Below are 14,178 nucleotides of genomic sequence, written 5' to 3' on the forward strand. Positions count from 1 at the left end.
TTTTCTCCATTGTGTCCTATTGAGTATCATTTTTTTTCATTTAATTCTGATAAATTATGATCACTTTTTATACAATGTGACCAAATCTTTTTAGGTCTACCTCTACATTTATTAACATAAGTCGAATCTAAAATATTTACTCTTCAAATCAGATCATCAAATGATTGATGTTTAATGTGACCAAACCATCTAAGACGACTCTCTCTAATCTTGTTTGTCATTGGAGCTACACCAAACCTTTCACGAATATATTCGTTTCGAACTTAAGTGTAAAGCTACTCATCCACCTAAGCATTCTCATCTCAGTAGCAACAACAACAACAACAAAGCCTTAATCCCACTAGGTGGGGTCGGCTACATGAATCATTTTTCTCCATTGTGTCCTATCAACACTTAACTTAATTTTATACATCTCTTTTATAGGCCAACATTTTGCACAATCAATCATTGCAGATCTCACCACCATCTTATAAAACTTTCCTTCAAGTCTAAACGGTACATTTTTATCACACAATAGGCTTAATGCATTCCTCGACTTCAACCATCCAACTTGAATTCTACTAATAACATGCCCATCTATATCACCATCACTTTAAACAATAGACTCAAGATATTTAAAATGTTCACTCTTTTTAATGATTTAATCACTCATTGTTACAACTCCGCCACTGGATCTACTACTATTAAAATTACATTCCATGTATTCAGGATCTACTACTATTACAATTACATTCCATGTATTCAATTTTAAATCTACTCAAACGAATGCCTTTAGACTCTAAAATAAACCTCCATAATTTAAGTAATTCACGAACTCTTTCTCAAGAATTACCCATAAGAAATATAACATCAACGAAAAACATACACAAAGGTGCATCCTCCTGTAAATGTCTAATAAGAGTGTCCATAAATAAAGCAAAATAAATATGGGCATGGTTTAGAAAACCAGACCAAACCGGCCGGTGGTCCGGTTCGAGTTGACTTAATAAACGCCTATGCATCGAACCGGATTGAATCGGTTTGAACCGGCCTAGAATCAACAAAAACCGAAAAAAACAGGTCGGTTTAACCTCTAAACCGACTACAACAAATATGAATATTTTATTTTAAATGTAGAGAGCTCATGTGCTATTGTTGTGGCTATCTTATACTCCCTTATTTTTCAATATAAAGGAAAGGTGAAACTTAAGATTTAAAGATGTGGGACTAAACTGTAAAAGCTAAAATAATTTAATAATATGTTTCTTTGCTCTTATTTGCTTGCACATAATTTTTAATTTTTTATATTATTTTTTTTTATAATTTAAGAAACCGTGAAATACAAATGCCAAATATTATAGTGTGCGTGTGTGCGTGTGTGCGTGTGTGCGTGTGTGTAGATATTAATGTTGGCATATAAATATATATTAATGGATTTAATGTTATATGTGAGTTTCAATCTAATGAAGGCTTATGAAATTTTGGAAGACTTGCATGCATACCACTCGATTGTTATCTATCTACATTTCTAACACCTAAACTTTAATTTTTTACAAACAAACCACCTTATCTGTGAATGAAAAGGTAAATTTCGGCTTTAAAAAATTTAAATAATACTTTTGATGTGATATGAAAGATTTGGGTGGTAAATGTAAAAGGCAAAGAATAGGTGTTAGATATGTAAAGAGATAAAACATGGGTGGTGGTATGTATGTAAATGCCCCTAAATTTTTTTAAAATTATTATAGTGCGATTATGATATTTCGTACTTATTTTTTTAAAATTAGTTGTTATTAACTTTTAAAATAACATGCTAAAATTATTAGGATGTTGGTTATTTAAATATTGAGATATTTATTTTATATTTCACAATCATTTTTCCTTTTTAAATCACATCATTTTTGTCACATTTAAATAAATGTATAATTAAGCATCCGGTTGAACCCCAGTTCAACTTTTGAACCTTGAACCTCTCCATTTACCAGTTCAATGTCCGGTCCGATTTTTTGAACCTTGAAAATGGGCTTAAAGCCGATCGATGGTGTAATCCAACTGAAATAGGAAAATACTTGGTCAATCCTCTTATACAAACAAAAGTAACAACTCTAGTATACATATCATTAACGACTTGAATATAAGGCATATCAACATTTTCTTTTCTACAACTCTCCAAAGAACTTTTATTGGAACCTCAACATAAGCTTTTTCTTAAAAAAAAATCATATATAAATCCTCCTTACTCTCTATGTACTACTCCAAAACTCTCATTGAATGTATAGCTTTCATGGTAGAGCTACTCGGCATAAATCCAAATTGATTAGTAGAAACATTTGTATCACGTCTTAACCTATATTCAATTACTCTCTCCAATAATTTTAATGTATGAAACAATAATTTAATTTCTCTATATCTCATTTATTCTTAAAAATGGTAATTTTAATGTATGAAACAATAATTTAATTTCTCTATATCTCCTTTATTCTTAAAAATGGGAACCAAAATACTCTTCCTCCACTCCTCAGTCTTATTTCTAGTTTTTAAAATAAAATTTAATAAGCAACCATAATATTAGATGTAAGTATTAAAATAATATTTTTTAAATATTATAAATTAAACATAATAATATAAACCTTCATAAATTCTTGTAAATTAGCAAACATAATTCTAAATCAAGAAACTCTAGAATTAAATAATAACTATCTAATTTTCATTTCGTTCATACATTAAAAAGCTCAATAGTTATGATTTCCTTTTCAACGATAAATTACAAGATGAAAATCATGAGATCGGTTTTGCTTGAATATTAAATCAAATTATTTTTACATTAAGCAGGCTCTTAACTTTATCCTTAAAATTGATGAATGCAAAACTAAAGTTTAAAGCTCTTATCACCTTGAGCAAATAAATTAAGATGTTCGAACTAATTTTCACTATTAGAACAAATCTGAAATATGAGCTCATCTCATTATTCTAATCAGAATGTTACACCAAGTGTTATAATCATGATTCTTAGTTGTTGCTTGCTCTCCTGGCTCCCAAACATCGAATAACAACTTCGCCATGGGATCAATTCTATTGCAAACATGTTTTGGTTGCACATCGTCGTGCTCAATCGCTTGCACAGACCCTCTCGTGCTCAATAGCTTGCACCTGCCCTAACTCACACGATCTCTCAGCTCGCAAAGAGATGTCGCCCCCATCATTCGCTCTCTCAATTTTGCACCACTCAAGTTCATCCCTCAAGCTCCCTTGACATAATCAAGTCTCACCACTACGTATCCCCCCTCCCCCATTACCCCCGCTAAGCAATATATCCTGGTAGTGTCGATTTAGACATTGGCCAATTCGACAATTCAAATTCTTTTCTTTTTTTTTTTTTGCAGCAAAATTACAGTTTTACACTACACTTGCAATAAGTAAGCTCTCTATTTATAAGAAATCAAATGAGTTGTTAAATTAAATATCTCTAAAAATTGTATAGAAGAATCAAGGAGGCAAGAGAAAACGAGGGTTACAAAGAAAAAAGATTTCCAGGAGAAAATTAAAAGCAATGTCATTTTTAAAAGAATGATGATGAAAAATGATTTGGAATTTGTATAATTTTGAGCAAAATGGCCGCTAGAACTGTAGGAAGTATGACAGCCATCCAAATCCACGGTTGATTACCTTATTTTCCAATTAACATGCTTAACATAGGAATGAAAAGCAACTAAGGAAATGAAAAATAGTTTTCAAAGCCAAAGAACTAATATTAAAACACCAGAACTTGAAAGCTGTCCTCAAAAGCAGAAGCACTAGCTTGTCAAATTATTTGAAACTATTTGGCATAAACCTTAAGAATCCCAATTCTCCATGTGTTATGTTGTGTAGTGCATGAATTGCTAAATCTATTTTAAGCAAATCATTTGTGCTACTTCATTATTGTTAAAATTTCAATATACCACTTCTCGTATATGCCTATTTGATATTTTATTTAACCATCTTATTGGTTTATCTTCTATAGTGCATTATACATGCCAAAAATATCTGCCTACTTTCCAATATATCAGACATATAATACTCCAAACATCTGTATAATAATATAAGCTATCAAACTAGGCTTCTAACTTTACCATGCATTCATCTAAACATTCATATTTTCATCATGAACTACATGATTATCAGAAACTTATTTATTATTGAAAACTCAAATCCATATAACACAATCATCCGATAGGTTTAGAAAGTTTATCACATAATACTCTTCAAAAAATCCTCCATTGTAACCACAAGTGTAAATATAAAAAGTATATCCACATTTTAATATATCATTAATAATGATAGAACCAAAATATGTAAACATGTCACACAATGGTATCACTTTGCCATTTTTTACCATTATTTTGTGACTAATTGCATTTAAAACAAGAAAATACCACAAAAAAAAGTCATGATCCAAGAGGTTTTCAAAAAAAATAACAAGTATAACTTTAAAAGGATAAATTTACAAATAAAATTTGAGGAACAAAATTTGTTATAATTGCAATTTAGTCTTTTTAATAAAGAAGAAAAATCAAGGAGAAAGAAAAGAGATATTCAAGTAAAGTGATTCAAGGAGACCACTCAATATTCACCCAAAAGTTCATATTTTAATATTTAACCATTTTTGAAAGAATGAATCTAGGAGTTATTAGCTATTTTCAAGAATTCGTTATCCATACTTGAATAAATGTAGAGAATTACAATAAGGATATATAAATTTGTACATTTATTATGCCATTAGAATGTAAAATTCATGATGAAACATTGAATTTTTTTTCCTCAATTTTTCCTCTTAGATTTTAGCCAAGGTTCCTACAAAACCCTCTCCCCCTCCCCACTAACACAAATCCCGAAGGCGATAGTGCCACCAAGGCTCTCTCTCTCTCTCTCTCTCTCTCTCTCTCACACACACACACACACACACAAACACACATCTAATTCCATTGCATTTACAACCCATTCCCCAGGCCTTCTGCGCCGGATTCCCGAACTTCCAAACATTAAAAACTCTTGTACATCTCTTTCTTTCTATAACCAAAAGACCTTCAATTAGAAAGCTCATTATCATTACCTCCTTCCTTATTCACTTCATTTTGTTGTCAACATCTAAGCAATTATCATCACTAGGTATCCATATCTCTTGATCTACGAGCTCTCCAGACATGCAATAACATTTTCATTATTTTGTATTCTATATCCTCTCCATCCAAAACATCAAAACTTGATTGCTATTCAACTATGAACTCTTTATCATCATTGTCATCTCTCTCTGAACAAGCGGGCCTCTAAACTCTTAAAGTCGGTTTGGGACAATTTTCTGCATAAGTTACGTTTCAGACCGCCGCCACAAATTCGTTTGGGGACCAATTTCTTATTGTTTTTGAGAAACTTTTTTAGGGGAAGTTGTTTTTTGTAGTAAGATATGTTGCAGTGCTGTGGTTGTAAGAAAATTATTATATAACTTTTTTTGGAAATAATAAAAGATTTATAATTCACACCGCAACTTTCTAAAAAGTTATTTTTCCCCTAACACATTTACAATCTACGTTATAAAAGCTACAACCGTCCAAGAAAAACTCTTAATCTCTTTTGAATGCATATGGGAAAAGTTTGATAATGGTTATTGCACTCTAACTAAACCCGTTTTCCATTACATGCATCCATTAATCATGTTGTGGCCCCTTACAATATTAATTTCCCCTTTAGCATTATCTAGAGTTTCCTCGTTCAGCACATTGAATAATCCCATACTCCCCATATATCTTGTGATACCAAGACAAATTAATCACATCAATATAAATGAATTTCGGCAAGCCCTTAGAAACCATATATCGACAATGAGGCATCTACAATGGCATACAATATGGGCTATTTTAGGTATATTTGCTGTACTTAATGGCACAATTATGGAGAATCTAAATATAGGTGGATTGTAAGTAATGAGATTTAGGAGCAGTGCTTTAAAAAATGGGAACCTATGTGAAGTATGGTGCAAACCTCACTTAAGTGATATTACACCAAAAATTGTGAATTAAAAACTAGAATGTTTTACTAATACTTATTCATGTACTTTCTAAATATTTTCGCTATTGTTTTAACTTCTCGCTTACTTTAGTAAATGTCACACATATTAAGACTATGTTGTGTGCAGAAAACACAAAATAATGTACCTCATGTTAGATATCATTGGTAAATATCTCTATAATCAATACAAAAAGATAAACTAAATATTGATCACTAATTCAATCTCACTAATGATAAAAAATAGTTTAATCACTGCATAACCATTCCTAATATTGATCAAAACTCCATGATAATTATCTTTAAGAACTTCAACATATTTTTGGCATACATTTTATTTTCTTAATGTGCACCAACCCAAGTATCATGATATTAAATCATGGGTTTTCAAACTTAACAAAAACTACAAGTCTTTATTTGCACTTATGTACTTGTTTATTAATATTCTTATGAAGACGTTGATCATCCTGAAATAAAATCAAATTAATTACATATAAACATACTTTTTAAAAATTTCGGTACCATTACTCATAGTAACTTCATTGTTTGAATCATAAAGATTGATTACATGAAAACTAACACAATCAAGAATGTTTATTTTTTTTAAATTATTAGCAAAATACCTACTCTTGAATCATATAGAAACAATTATAATCATCAAATTTTCATTAAAAAAAATACCCCATTATCACCCATAACTCTCTAAATCTTCATAAGTATCACACTTGGACCTAAAATTACATCTTCATGCATTTTCACCAAAATTTACTCTTTCACTTTTTTAGACTAACTTATATGTTCAGTATCTTGCTAGTTTTGCACTTTTAAAACTGTCTTATAGCTTTTATTTGAAAATTTCAAAAAATAGCATTTCTATTTTTATTTGATATCTTTGTTCAACTAATATCTTAGTATCTTCAAATTGACTTCCTAGAACCATTTGTAGCTTTTTATTTTACCCGCGAATATTTTTTTATTGCTTCTCTCTTACCCAGCTTCCATCAAAAGTGACGTAGAAAGCAGACACGGCTATCATGATAAAATTTAGTCATAAAAATATATGTTAGAACATCAAGAAAGGGTGTGCATTTTATCGAAGAAGAAAATTCAGAGTAATATCCATTGAAAGTATACAAATTCAATGTGGCCAATAATTAACACTACTGCTTGTATAATAGATCTAAAGATATGAAATCACTTAATACAAAATGTACATCATTAAAGCCGGCAAGTATGGTGGATTTGAGTGTAAATGAGAGGGCATATGCACCCCTTACTTTTAGATGACTATAATTTGTAGCTACATATTAATAATCTCTGGCTATTTCATATTTTCAATAGTTAAAAAAATTCAACTTGCTTCCCCCTCCAAACAATGGAATTAAGAGAGTTACATGCATAACATGACATTGTTATGTCCTTACAAATAAAACACCTAAATCTTTACAATTACTTGTATAACAATTTAGCGGTTAAATCACATCAAAATATATGCATTAAAAGATGTGTTTTATTTTAAATAAACTAATATTAGTGGTATTTTATATGTGATTAATAGATTATCACCTTATATAAGTAAATTTAAAGATTTAAATGTTAGATATGTAAATAAATAAAAACTACATGATATATGTCCCCTTAAAATTATTAGTTAATGCGCCACCGCTACTTCCGCCACTCTGTATTGTTAAAAGCATAATCACTAGGAATAAAAAGGGGACGATCTTTGACATAAACAATTACATTGGCACATAAATAAAACAAAATGACAAAACAGCAAAACTAAATGAAAATAAGCATTACAGTCAGGCATACAAAATGAACAATCCCCTAAACAAGTTAAATTGAAAACAAAGTAGATTGATGCCTTCCTATTTTCAATGATATTATCGTATTCACACTATCTCAAAGCAAAGCATCAAGGAGACAATGAATCAGGAACATGGTAAATGAATAAAACCTGAAATTTAGGCCTTTGATTTAACAGACAGGCCTGTCTCAACCTTCTTGACTTCAAAAATCAACATCCTCCACATTTTGAGAACAAACATTTCTGCCTCATCATCCAAGATAGATTGAAGCAACTCTAGCATTTTTGATGCTCTAACATGTTCTTTCGTACTTGAAACAATATAATCCACCAAGGTTGCTTCCTCCTCTCCAAGAAACTCGGTTATCTTCTTCGATATCCATGGCCTCATTCTTTCATGCAATGCATGCTATGAGTCAAAAGGAAGAGCAAGATGAGAACGAAACTAACTCAGTTAATTCCACCTATATATACAGCATCAAGAAATTGTACTTGCATTAAAGCCTTGTAAGTATCACATCATGCTAAGCATGATTGTCCAAACAAAAATGAAGTATTACCATCCTTAACAGCATAATCATGAATAAAAAAAATATGAATCACCTGAATGTATCCCACCCCATCCCCGGAATTAAAATAAACAAAAAAATTTTAAAAGGTTTCCTTAAAAACATTGTCATATAGGAAGCCATCCAGAATCAACAAATAGAGATAAGAACATGGTCAAAAACGAGGGAAGTGAAGAAATAGGTGTGCTTTACATACATATCCCAGAACTCATGTAATTAAATATCTAACATTTATACCTCTATGTTTACTCAAATAATATCTTAATATCTAAATCGCATCAAATATTATTTATCAAAAGGTGTATTTCACTATTGACAGGATATGGTAACAGTATTTTTTTATGTGAATTGGATATTATAGAGTTTAATAACAAAATATAGAGATTAAGGTAATATATATGTTCATACATAAAAAACTTTTGGTACGCATAAAATCCCCCATAAAAAGTAAGTGCCACCAAATTAAAAACAGTCAACAAAATTTTATGAAATTTCCTATAAGCAAGTTGGTCACATGGAAGGGCAGTATGATATAGGCAGCTACCCAGAATCGACACAGGCTAGACCATGGCCAAAAGTAGGGAAGTGGATCATAATCTTAAAAGGTTCGCACCAAGCAAAAGCACGTAATAATCATTTCAAAGATTTTATTCTGCACTTAAAACAGAAAAATCTTATTAGCAAGAACCTCAAATAACTCATGGATAAAAAAAAAGTACAAAAGACTAAGAGAAAGTCTGATATAAGAACTTATAAAGCATTAATATGCTAACCTTGTCATAAATGGACCAATTTATTTCATATGCAAAGAGCTCTTCCTTAGTCTTTGGAATCATGTCAATCAACTGCTTTGCATCCAAAAGCTTCTTGTTTTCTGCTTTCATCTTATCATCCCGTTCAGCAACTTTATCATGCATCTTTTCCTTAATTTCACTCCTGGAATAGGCACCTTCATACTCACTCCGGTCACGATCTCTGCGGCTCAATCTGTCATTTGATCGCCCATTTCTTTCCCTTTCATTTTCATTCTTTTCTTCTTTGGTGCTTGTAGAGATCTGCTTAGCAAATTCAGCAGCAGCAACAATATTTGGTGTAGCTGCAGACACATTTCCTTTCACAGCCTGCAGCTCCTCATTAGAGTAATCAATGGGTACCAATGGTCTCATCTTTTTGTCATCTACATCTTCATCATCCTCCTGATGAAAAACAGATGGAACGGTTGTTCGTTTTCCAGAACCTACCAAACCAAACCCTAGTTTCCGAACTGGGCCATCATTCTGCTTGATCTCTGGCAATGCAGCTGAAGCTGCAGTCATTTCACTGCTGTTTGTTCTATAAATCCCATCACCTATGCAATCAAAATGTTTAAAATGTGAGAAAGTGTACATAGAAAGCAAAGTAAAACATGAAATCTGATACCAAAACAACCTGTATTACCAGCAGTAACAGAAACAGCTCCTTGATCCTGTTCGAAAGCAGTTTCGCCGCCTCCAACAATCATTTCTTCTTCTTTAATTTTAGGCTTTTCATTCTCCTTGGTAACCTCAGGAAGCTTAGGTTCTGGATTTTTGTTTGCTTTCTGCTCTTCAGCTTTCCTCTTTTTTGCTTCTACAATCTCTTCCTCTTCATTTAATCTATCTATCAGATCTTCTTCTTTTTCCCTAAGTCTCTTTCTTCTCCTCTCCTCAAGCATGCTGTTTCTTCGTCTCCTTCTCCTTGAATCATCCTCATCTTCATCACTTCCTTCTTCATCCCCAAGTATCTCCTTTCTCCGTTCCCGTTGTCTATCCTTCTCCCTGTCTTTTTCATGCTGCCTCTGGTATTCCCTCTCCCTCTCCCTAGCTTCCCAATCCTTCATACGCTCCTTGTATAATCGTTCAGCTTCCCGTATTCTCGACTCCCTTTCTCTCTCTCTTTTCAATCTTTCACGTTCACGCTCTCGTTCAAATCTCTCTAGCTCTCTCACTTTTTCTCTTTTCAAATCCCGTTCTCTATCTTTATCTCTTCTTCTATCATGCCGCCTCCTATCTGGGGAGCTTAAATCGGGCTTCTCATGGTCAGCAGGTTTTTTTTCACTTGTAGTTTCTTCGTCATTCTTCTCTTCTACTGCATCTGCATAAAATGCATCATTAATAAAGCATAAGAACCACAAAACTTCACAAAAGTTGTATAATTAGCATGCAGTTGTGCTCACCACTCTTCATAATATCAATATCTGAATCACCATCCTTGGATCTAGAAGGAACCTCGGAGTTTGACTTAGCAGGGCCATCAATAAAAGCCGGTATAGGAGGGGGTGGGGGTAATGGGTTAGTTTTCAACCTCTCCTCAATCATATTTGTAACTTTCTCTAAGGCATCCTTATCAGCTTCACGATCTTCATCTGAGACAATACCAAATTTATGGATGTCTTGGTTTTCTTTCTCACCAGAATCTTCTGTATCCCTCTTTTCTTCATCAATAGCAGGCTTTAGAGGCTCTTCGTTTTCAGAAGACATGCCCTCATTACCTTCAACTGAAGCATCATCAGTTTCTTTGAGTTTCTCTTTTTCTCTTTCAGTTTTCTTTTCCACATAGCGCTCAAGATATTCCCTAGTTGCTTGATTAATATTCAACTGCCCAATATCAAATTTAGACAAACAGATACTCCAGAATAAAGTAAATGTGCAGAGCATTAAAAAAGTAAACAAGCCTAACTGCAATAGCAGAAGCTGCAAATAGCCATTTACAACCACAATAGTTTATACAACAAGTCAAATCAAATAACTTTATTCTCTAAGATAGTAAAAATATGCAAATCCAGCAGTTGCGGGAAAATTCACCTAGTTTATAGATTCCCATTCCTAAATTACTAGTTTGGCGAGATCAGAACCAAAGATTGTTTGACCTCGTTAACATCAAGCTAATAGAAAAACAGACAGAAATTTAGAATTATTTTACTAATTATATGCAGGGTAAAATAATTCAGCAATTTACATATTTACACGTATAATATGAATGCAACAGCAAGACAAGTACATGCATGTCATCCAAGAAACAAGTGTTACTGCATTCCAGGTTCAAATAACTGAAAATGAAAGAGTGAATATTACCACAAGCTCTTGTCCATCAATATTCAATCTACTAAGAAGGCGGAGAGCTCGAAGGACACCTTCAGCAGCCTCAAATTCACAAAAACCAAAACCTTTAGGTTTTCCATCTGAAGGATCTTGAGCACGTTTCCAACTCTTTACTGGACCACAAATCTTCGAAAAAAAAAGAAGAACTGTGTTAGGCAGCAAAAGTTGCAAACAATTTCCAATTTGTAGGAATGAAAAGATAAAAGAACAATAAAAAAAAACAGATCTCCGAATTAAAAATGCAACGGTGTAGATATAATCACCACAATTATATTCAACAGCAAGTTTAAAGAACAAACCCGAAGAAGGGACAGAAGGAAGTCATTATCAACTGTTGAAGCAATCTTCCCAACGTATACTGTAGTTTGTGGTTTCTCTGTAGGAGGAAGTATGGGAACAACTGGTCGCACTATAGGGGTAACCATAGGAGGTATCGGACGAACCCCGAGTACTGGAAGTCTGGGAACTTGTGGAACTGCACCAAAAGGGGACATAGGACGGAATGGAAAACCAGGTCGAATCGTAGCTGGGTATGGCCCAGGATAACGTGGAACTCCTGCAGAAATTCAAAGTAAAAACTATGCAAAACTGTAAGAATAGATCCATCAACTAAAAAGAAAGACAAAAAACAACAAGAGGACACTTATATCTGTATTATCAAACAGAATAGAAAGATACGTGCATTAAATTGATCAAATGATGTTACCACACAAAAAAGCATACAAGAGATGGGCAGCACATTCATGGCAAGTATCACCAGCTGAACAATCAACCTGAGGGGGATCAATGGAAAAAAATAGTACATGTTTTAGGAAGTAGACGTAGTAAAGCCGAGCTTACCTTTCTATACTGTTGATCATAATCTTCAGAAGATATCCCGAGTACTATGAATGATATTGATCATGTGAGATTTGCAGAGCTCAAACTAAGGAAATAGATAATTAAATTGATGACAGCACTATGGATGTTTCATTATTTTGAGAAACTCGTATAATTAAAAGAATCATTTAAGAAAGAAAATAAAAAGCAAAAAAAGGTAAGTACTTCCATGCAGAATATAGTCAAAAGAAAACAGTGTACCTTGACCTGTTATTGCATCGAGCCCTTACAAGCTAAACATGATCAACTGTCGATGAAATTATCAATAAGGACTGCGGAAAAAGATATTCTCTCATCCAAAAATGGCGACAAGCTATGTAAAGTAGGACAATCATTCTTCAAAGATTAACTACTAGGGAAAACAAATTAAGGAAAAAAAGGGCAGCTTCATGCTAACGTATCACCATAGCTTGAAGAAATTATGCATACCAAAAACAGGTGAACCGATTAATCTCTTAAGTATCCCTTGTAGGGGCAAGCTAATCTTTCTCGACAAAAATCATAAGATAGCGCTGCAAAAGGACATATCCAGTCATAAGTGCCAAATCCTACCCCATCCAACCACCAATACTTTCATCATATATTACTGAATCTATTCAGAAGACTCTATAATTGCATATAGGCCATCAGAAGCCGGTCAAATCCGGTTAATAATTACATGAAAACAGCCCAAATTCCTAAAGGAAGAACCTCAGGCGCAAATGAATAATACAGTCCAACATGGAAAGCATTGGAGATTCATAAACGAAACATCAGCTAAGGGCAAATCAGCATCCTAAAACATGAACTAGCAGTAACTCCGAAAGCAAATAATCAAAATAAAAGACTTGAATCTACTTGGAAAACCCACCCGGTGGAGGTATCGCATGGGGCGCATGTGCGGGGACCGATAAGTAACCATTTGAGCCGTAGGATAAAGGTGCAGACGCCAGCGTCATGCCGGGTGGTGCGTGGTACATGGTGCCCGGCATCATCGGATTGACCGACACGAGCGGAGCAGCAACACCAGGAGGCTGAATGCTGAGGTTCGGTACAGTCGTGTACTGGGGGCCTGAAGGAACGCCGAGCGGACGGAAGGATGGGGTGAATGATGGGGCAGCTGGCGGAGTAATGACGGCAGGGGTCGGATTGAGACCGGCACCGGGATTGGAATAAAGGTTGGGGCTTGGATTAGGGTTAGCGTTAGAGTTATCGAGGGAAGCGGCAGCAGCGGCAGGCACGGAGGTAGAGGATAAGTCCGCAGTGGAAGCTAAAAGAGACGGCGGGGTGATGGAGGTGGTCAGCTGAATATCTGCATCAGATTTCTCAAGCTTTAGCTGTAGGGTTTCGGCGGAGGATGGTGAGGCGAGCGCCATGACGCTCGGAGGATTAGAAGAAGGGATGGCGGTGGGATCGACGGCAGTTGGGAGAGCAACCACGCCGGGATGTCGTGCCCTAGAAACGAAGAAAGGCCGACTTCGATCGTGATCTGGTGCACTAAGCGCAGGGTTACGAAAGAAGAGAAAATAGAGGGGAACGGATTTATGAAAATATTACTTATTTAATAAAAATTTTATGTCAATTTTTTTTGTATTTATTATCTAATATTTAATTTTTGTATGTGTTGTTGAATCTTTTTAGAAAGTAGGGTCTCATATAGTTCTAGAAGTATATAATTGTGAAAATGATGTATGAAGTGAGTGAATGAGTTGTAAAGAAATAGATGATCTCGGATTATGTATATTACCTTTTAACGTAGACTCTCTCTTTTTCCCTTCTTATTTATATAACTCTCAGCATT

At 33.9% G+C, this 14,178-nt stretch overlaps 1 protein-coding gene across 9 annotated transcripts; it reads right to left on the reverse strand.

Moving 5' to 3' along the window:
• Nucleotides 1-7,746: 7,746 nt before the first annotated feature.
• Nucleotides 7,747-13,899, reverse strand: LOC110023690 (RNA-binding protein 25). 9 transcript variants are annotated; one of them, XM_020723272.1, is made up of 11 exons: nt 13,249-13,332; nt 12,828-12,910; nt 12,600-12,670; nt 12,360-12,444; nt 12,243-12,292; nt 11,819-12,075; nt 11,493-11,645; nt 10,595-11,015; nt 9,829-10,512; nt 9,174-9,748; nt 7,747-8,240 (listed from the first exon to the last, which is right to left on the reverse strand). In XM_020723272.1, the coding sequence occupies exons 6-11, from the start codon at nt 12,011-12,013 to the stop codon at nt 7,989-7,991; spliced, it is 2,280 nt and encodes a 759-aa protein (XP_020578931.1). In that variant the 5' UTR covers nt 12,014-12,075; nt 12,243-12,292; nt 12,360-12,444; nt 12,600-12,670; nt 12,828-12,910; nt 13,249-13,332; the 3' UTR covers nt 7,747-7,988. The 9 variants fall into 9 exon arrangements, with proteins under 9 accessions (XP_020578931.1, XP_020578910.1, XP_020578917.1 ...); XM_020723251.1 differs by having other exon boundaries at nt 12,243-12,279; nt 12,600-12,910; XM_020723258.1 differs by having other exon boundaries at nt 12,226-12,279; nt 12,600-12,910.
• Nucleotides 13,900-14,178: the final 279 nt, after the last annotated feature.

This window comes from Phalaenopsis equestris, unplaced genomic scaffold, assembly GCF_001263595.1.
Source record: "Phalaenopsis equestris unplaced genomic scaffold, ASM126359v1 Scaffold000002, whole genome shotgun sequence".
NCBI classification, from domain to species: Eukaryota; Viridiplantae; Streptophyta; class Magnoliopsida; order Asparagales; family Orchidaceae; genus Phalaenopsis; species Phalaenopsis equestris.

Excerpts from the sequence above, each read along its gene's own strand:
- LOC110023690 (XM_020723226.1), bottom strand. The coding sequence starts at position 13,753 with ATGGCGCTCGCCTCACCATCCTCCGCCGAAACCCTACAGCTAAAGCTT. Across the intron at positions 11,016-11,492 it reads TTGATGGACAAGAGCTTGTG|TTGAATATTAATCAAGCAAC; the intron begins GTAATATTCACT and ends GATATTGGGCAG. Across the intron at positions 8,241-9,173 it reads ATTGGTCCATTTATGACAAG|CATGCATTGCATGAAAGAAT; the intron begins GTTAGCATATTA and ends TTTGACTCATAG.